Source organism: Macrobrachium nipponense, chromosome 5 (assembly GCF_015104395.2).
Source record: "Macrobrachium nipponense isolate FS-2020 chromosome 5, ASM1510439v2, whole genome shotgun sequence".
Lineage (NCBI taxonomy): Eukaryota > Metazoa > Arthropoda > Malacostraca > Decapoda > Palaemonidae > Macrobrachium > Macrobrachium nipponense.
The window spans coordinates 130,619,590-130,627,876 of record NC_061107.1 but is presented as its reverse complement, the minus strand read 5'-3'; the positions used below and the strand labels follow the sequence as shown (position 1 = coordinate 130,627,876).

The window sequence follows — 8,287 nt, the reverse complement described above, 5'->3', positions numbered from 1 at the left end:
CACAGAAACACTAAATGTTTTCCATTGTGGATGGGAAACAATTGTGTGTTACAAAGGGTTTGCAAACAGGTTTCCTAGTGTGGACATGCCTTTAGAAACTAAAATATTTTGAGAAATTATTCTGTAAACCCATATACAGTAAATAAGGGTAAAATTCTGTATTAGCTTTTAATAAAAATTTGTCTTAAAGAAAGACACTTCAAGAAATCTGGATAGTTAATTATATACACGTGAATTATCTTTTACTAAAACACAAGACAATTTATGACAGCAAATACCACAAAACTGCAATTGATATATTATGCCTTATTCAAATCTGAGTTATCATACATACGGTACATAATACTTCACAACAGGGAAAGTCAGAGAAATTAAATTTTACAATTAAAAGCATGGAATAATTACAGACCATAAAAAGATATGAAGAAAAAATAAGTGATACGCATTTCCTTCTAGCTTTAAGTATAGCACATCAGTTAAGTAATTCTATGTGATCATTCAATGGAAGAGAAAGTTATATTTACCACTGGACATAGGTACCGGTACGAAATTAATACCTGTCTCTCCACTGTAATCTTCGAACACTTGATATAAAAGCTTACTGATACACAAGTTGAGCTTAACTAAACGAACACCTACAATTAAGAATATCCAATACAATACTGCTGCAACTCTTGACACTGCTTGTAAAATTAAGTCTAGGTGCCATGTAAGTTAAAACTACCCGACTCGCCCCTGTAATGGATACTTAAACCTAGCAAATAATGTTTGTGACATCAGAGATGTTAGCAATTCATAATACTAATTTCATTCTTCATCGATTTAACATATGTAATGCACGATATTCCTCACGAACTAACCATACTTAAGCTGCCAATTATAATGCTGCAAAATGTCTCATTCTAAATAGTATACCATAGACTAATTTTGAAAACTCAGGGAGGAATCACTTATTCATCTTGCACTTTGAAGAATTAACATCCAAATCTGAAGCTGATATAACTCCTTGTTTGTATGGCGTTTTTTTAAGTGTTATTCAGCAAAGGGACTTCCAAACCACGTCGAGAGTGAACTAATATCACCACAATTGCACATCTCTAACCCCCTCAATGGAATGCCCGAGAGTCAAACTCGCGACCACCGAGGTGGCAAGTCAAGACCATACCGATCACGCCACTGATGCACTTTGATATAACTCCTGAACTATGAATTAGCAAATACTTTTGAATTACTGCATAAATAATACTGGTTTCATTCATATGCTATACTCTAATTGCCGAGGATACTTGCAAGAATCTTTAAATCAACAATTTGTATAAATGATATGATGAAGAAATCATATGAAATAATTCCCAAGCAAATGATGTGATCTATCCCACAAATTTGGTACATCAAAAAAAGCAACCATCTGCATGAATAATTAACCGCACTCATAGCAAAGTGTCAATATACATAAAAGGTCCTAGAATGATTAAATCCTTGTCATATGGACCAAAAACGAAACTATGAAAAAATGCTCATCCTATAAACTGTTTAAAGTTAGCATGGGAAAATTAACATCTAATAAAAGACAAGGCAGCAACACTTTTCCTTCCAGTTCTACATAAACAAAATATAATTCCTACTACCAGTGGATTGTTACTCGGGAAGAGATGAAGATGGATGCAATTAATGAATTAATGTTTTGAGTCTTGAAAATATAAAATTTATTTAAAAACTGAGTTATCAGGAAGAGGCAAGAGAAATACTAAGTGTGTTTAAAAATAAGGTTTAGGAATATACTGTCATATGATTTAAAAATACTTTCAGCTTTAGAGATGTGTTGTCAAAAACAAATGCTAGGAAAACTGAGCATCCATAGTTTTACATAAAATACCTTTGTGGCCAAACATTTGAAGATAAGGAGTCCAGCATTAAAAAAAATCTTAGAGATCAAGAAAATATATACCAAAATGCCACCTATAACTGTGACAATGTATTTTGGCACACTTTGTATGAAACATCTAAGGAAGGAACATTCGTCAGCCTATACACATACGTACACTATATGAACACACATACAGTATGTATATATATATATATATATATATATATATATATATATATATATATATATATATACACATACACACACACACTTATATGAATACACACATACAGTATACATGTGTGTGTGTATCCTATATATACACACATTAAGTGTTTTGTGAATGTGAACCACTAATCTAGACTGCAGCTGATAGAAGAGAGTATTCAAATAACTTAAGCACTGAATGTGTTTTAAAAAACTTGAGAATTACATAACCTATCAACAGTAAATTCCAAGATCTCTTTCAAATAGTATATGACCTCCAAGCTAAACACCTTTTAAACATGCATCTTAAGAAAGGAATAAAACAGAATTGAAAACAAATCCTAGGAAGGAATTATAATAAATACTAGCATTCATATATGAAAAAATGCAATGTTAGAAAAATAAAAGCATTCTAGAAAAATAAGAGATATCAGCTGATATGAAATTGACTTTACTCATATCTACAAAGATTCACCTGTATTACTGGATACACAATAAAACGTTTATGAAATATTATAACTACAATAAGATTAACATACTTATACAAAAAGAGTAACAAGGGTTTTACTGCAAAATACTTGAAGCCTCTAATCAGATATAAATGACAGATTTTAATAGATTATAATGATAAGTCGTGGATTTACAGGGTAGCCACTTAAAAATAAAAGTTTTATACTTAAAAGAATTAGGGAGATACCATTAACCTTAGCAAAAGTAAATTTTCAAGGTAACCTTGAGGAAAACAGTCTGGATATTACATACTACCACGCTGACATAACCTTATCAGGTGAATTACAAAGCTATAGGAGGTTTGAGAATAAAATTAAGCATAAGAATGGAATGGATATAGAATTTAGGCATATGCAATGTTAATATTATAACATGCTTTGAAACAATGCACTATATATATATATATATATATATATAATGATATATAAATATATATATATATATAAAATTATAATATGAATTACTTATTGCTAACTAAGAGTAGTTCTGCAGTTGTAGCAGGGCCACAGAACTTGCAGTTGAATGAATGCGTTATTAGCAACCATACACTTGTGGGAAGTAATTCAAAGATAATGAGCTCCGAGAGCAACTGCTAATAACTGCTGATGTAACAAAAAAATTTAACATCTGAAATTCATGACTATTCGTAGATTTGCTAGGGTTTCGTGTGCTGCAGGTAAAAGAGATTGCAAACCAATGTCTAAAATTAACGAAGAAAAATATACACAAGATGAAATAAATGGCATGTTTAAAAATATATAAGACTGTCGTCCTGTAATTAAAGAGTAACGGGAAAATCCAGCACTGTTTCATCTCTGATCATCTGGAATATATTTAATGAATAGTATCTGGTGCTAGCAGACAGCCGAAGGCCGAGAAAAGCTTTATACTTGAGAAATCGTTAGTTCAACTTCCAGATTTTTATGTCTCTCCCGAGCGTTGGTTATTTTTCAAGGAACAATCAAGAACACTAAGATAAAATGGCAGTCAATCGATAAGGCAACAATCATAATCTAAGAGTATCAATAAGGAAAAGTGAATGAAACTGCTTCAGTTTCTCGGCTGTATTCCCAGACATTGGCTACCATTTATGGGTTAAATTAACAAAATGGTTATTGATAAATAATAATAATAATAATAATAATAATAATAATAATAATAATAATAATAATAATGTGATAGAAAACGATCAGGCAAAGATCCTCTGGGACTTTGGTATCAGAACAGATAGGGTGATACGTGCAAATAGACCAGACGTAACGTTGATTCACAAAGTCAAGAAGAAAGTATCACTCATTGATGTCGCAATACCATGGGACACCAGAGTTGAAGAGAAAGAGGGGGAAAAAATGGATAAGTATCAAGATCTGAAAATAGAAATAAGAAGGATATGGGATATGCCCGTGGAAATTGTACTCATATTCATAGGAGCACTAGGCACGATCCCAAGATCCCTGAAAAGGAATCTAGAAAAACTAGTGTGTGATCCTAGAAACGGCGCACATAGTAAGAAAAGTGATGGACTCCTAAGGAGGCAGGATGCAACCCGGAACCCCACACTATAAATACCACCCAGTCGAATTGGAGGACTGTGATAGAGCCAAAAAAAGAAACAAACAAAAAAATAATAATAGCTTTCCAAGTAAATCATTGAAAAATTATTCCTGATATAATGAATGCGAATAATGAAATAACAAAAGCCAAAAAATAAAACTAGCAATAAACAAGTCACTTACCCCTTGATGTGGGCCATCTGGCATACGCAAAGTGGACGAATCTGTGACACCATCATAACCTAAAGGAAAAAGAGAGAAATTTATTATAGCCTACTTTTATATGCAGCTTATTATAGCATACTTTTAATATAAATTGATATTTAGGAATATCAACTGAAAGACTGACTTACGTTAGGGGGTAAATCACAATCTCAAAAAGCATCGATAAACAAAGATACGTACTAGTACACAAGTAGAAAAAATACGAATGACTGGACAAGGTAAAAAAAAAAAAAAAAAAAAAAAAAAAAAAAAAAAAACACACACATGAGGATGTACATACCAAATCGATTATACATTAATTTGCTACGTGTAACTGACTGTGCAAAAACTGCGACGTCATTAGCACGTGACTGATTGATAAAAACCTACGTTTTTAGATTTAGATTATATAATTTTTGGCACATAGCCAAGCGCCGGAGCCGAGGGGCCATTCAGCGTAAAAACCTACGTGCTTATCATAAAAAACCATCGTCACATAAGTAACAGCCGTCGATGAAACCACGATCGATTATATTTTTAGATGAAAACGCTAACAAGTCATTTCAAATGGTGCCAAACAATAATTCAAAATATTAGTCATTCGGATACAAACCGCAGAACCTTTTGGTGAAAAGGTACTTCTACTTTTTCCCTCTGTGTTGCCTGCTGTGCACAGAATGATACTATAATAAGTACAACCAGATCTTGTAAAACGAACTATAATGTAATTGTAAATACAACCAGATGTTATAAAGATTGATTGATTGATTTATAGATTTTTGGCACACAAGCCAAGCACTGGGGGAACTAAGGCCATTCAGCCATGAAACGAAAATTGACAGTGATAAATCAATTGTTAGGAGAGGGTGAGGAGTAAGATGGAAGAAAAAGAATATGAACAGAGGTACAGTAAAAATGAGTGAAAGCTGTTGCAGCTGGGAGCCGAGGGGTCGCTGCAAAGAACCTTAAGTAATGCTTACATTTCACCGTATGAGGCGCACTGACGGCACTAACCCCCTACGGGAGATATTGTAAAGAGTAAGATGCTACACTTTGCAAATTTCTCATTTTTAATGGATAACACTTTTCCTTCCTATTATATATGTTCAAACAATGTATTGTGGAAGTAAAATTCAATGTGTAACACTCACTCCTCTGTCAACCTATTTATCTGTTCCCTTCTCTTCCCGTGCCACACTTACTAATACTATTATTTTCACTAATAACGGAATTATATTCACAACTACTCTCTTTTAAAACTCATGTAATATATTCCACAGCCGGTTAAAAAAAATCGGTAAAACCCACTTCAACAAAACTTTATAGGCAAGTTCATTTTCTTTACATAATACATACAAAATCTGCATCTCAAATGACTATACTATACTATATACATCTTTCCAATGACTGTTCCCTGTCATTAAACAAACCTGACGTTAACTACTGCATAGCCAAGAGCAATGTTCAGATAGTACAGTAAACATCGCTTACATAGATACACACATACACTACTAAGTCTTCGCTTGGGAACACGTACAGGGTTTAAATGTGCTCACACGCGCACATTTATATGTATAGAAACACAAATAACACCTGTTTCTTCACAATCACCAATGACCTCAGACTCTGTAAAACGGGATCCTGTACACTAAGGCGTCCACACGGTCGAGCTTGGTCGACGAAACTTTGTCCGATGTGACGTCAGAAGCGGAGAAAACAGCAAGAAAAGTCAGAACTTTGCCGCGGTTTCTCCGCTTCTGACGTCACATCGAACAAAGTTCGTAGAGCAAAGCTCGGCCGTGTGGACGGGGCCTATGGCAAACTAAGTTTTCTGAGTAATGATCGACAGGCAGCTCTATCTCTATGAGAGGAGTTCCTTGGGTTGTGCACTCTGGCAGTAAACGTATAAGAACTCCAGCAATAATCGGGAGAAAAGTACTCGAAACTGTCAGGGTGAACACATACACATACTTATACTGAAACTACTGGGCAACATCTACATTTGAAATTCTGTATTAGTGTTTTTGACAATGAACACACAAAACAGAACACTGAATCACAAATAACAAACTCACTGTATTTACATCTTTATGTATGTTACCATAACGGCAGATTCCTTAATCAATTCTACCAAATAATTTGGCAATGTTTTCAAAACTTACCATTCTTCTAATAACTTAAAATTTTCTTGTGCCAATCTACGTCATAAAATTCATGGGAAAACCAATCTTATCCTGGTAGAAAAACAAACACACACACACACACACACGTTTACACACATTTCTTAGAACTACAGGTTCCACGCATTAGAGAATCTTCTAGCTTCTAAGCGTCTCGCTTTTTTTTCCGCGCAGTCACGGTCTCCAGACAAACTTTCTTCTTGCCTTCCTCCCAGGCAACTCATGAAATAACCATTAATCAATATGGTCAGCTTACCTTTATGAGTCTAGTATATCCTGTCAATAATAAATGATCAACAAAAACAAAACAAAATTATTATTCGCTTTGAAAACTATTGTCTTGATGACGAAGCTGACGATTAGCTTCCCAAAATAACAACCGACTTACTCATTTAAAAACACAAAAATAGTATTTGAAGCATAATGATATTTTACTACCCTTCTCCATGCTTGGCAAATAATTGAGAAAAGTATACCACAATTGATGTGTAATCAACTCTGAAAATTATTTTGCTAATCAGGATCATGCCTTATATCCTCAGACCCTCAGTGAGACTCCCATCCCAAGATTAATTAAGCGACCTTGACCAACGACCCTTGTCTTGGCAAAATTCAAGGTCCATAACTAATACATGTGACCAAGAGGATACTACATGGAAACCTGTTTATGAAGTCAAGTATTGTAGAAATGGGTGTTCCTGTGCCTTTCATTGCAAAAATTCAGAAGTAATTGTGATTATATGTACAGTTTATCATCTCTAATGTACTACCAATATATATAAAAGTGGATGAATGTATGTAAGTATGCATGTATGTACTACATGTGTGTGTGTATGTACAAGCATAACTCTAACGCACTGAGCAATATCAACCAAACTTGGTATACATATGACTTGCTATCTTGAAAAGAATACCGTGGGGTTTAAGCCATCACTAGCACCACCAGAGGGCACCTATGGTGGGAAGGCCTTCCCTGAAATGGGGCTGGTTCTGCCCATATACTTAGTAACTGTATACACTCAATGGGTTTATTACACTATAACACCTCATTTTGGTATATACATATAACTTACTGTCTGTAAAAGAATACAATGGAGGGTAAGACACCACTGGCACCATAGGGGGTGGAGGTGGGGGCGAGAAGGCGGGGGGGGGGGGGGGGGGGGGGGAGATGACATAAAAACACGACAGACACTTGTGTCTAATCCATAGTTCTCAAGGTCACAGAGATGAACAGTGACACTCCTGATGTCCTTTTAAGTCCAAGTTCAGCCCCGACAGGATGGGGCGTGAGAAGTGGTAAAATATATGTAAAAAAATGTTTTGGTAATTTAATTGAAGCATCTATTTTAACAGGAGAGACAGAGTGAGAATAATTCAATGTATGTGTAATAAACACACACAGAACATACATAATACACACACATATATATATATATATATATATATATATATATATATATGTATATATATATATATATATATATATATATATAATATATATATATATGTGTGTGTGTGTGTGTGTGTTATTATGTATGTGTATGTATGTATATATATATATATATATATATATATATATATATATTTATTTGTGTGTGTGTGTGTGTGTGTGTGGTGTGTGTGTGTGTGTAATCATATATATACATATACACATAATATATTATATCTATATATCTATATATATATATATATATATATAATATATATATATATATATATATCCGTACAGTAATACCCCGAACTTATACGAGGTTAGATTCCAG

At 33.9% G+C, this 8,287-nt stretch overlaps 1 protein-coding gene across 1 annotated transcript in view; it reads right to left on the bottom strand.

Annotated features, from left to right (window-relative positions):
- The window catches only part of LOC135215650 (oxysterol-binding protein-related protein 8-like), a gene marked incomplete in the record, with an annotated part of 484,283 nt that overhangs the window by 47,662 nt on the left and 428,334 nt on the right, over positions 1 to 8,287 (bottom strand). Inside the window, 1 exon segment of the mRNA XM_064250572.1 lies at positions 4,321 to 4,379. Coding sequence (XP_064106642.1) covers positions 4,321 to 4,379 — 59 coding nt within the window.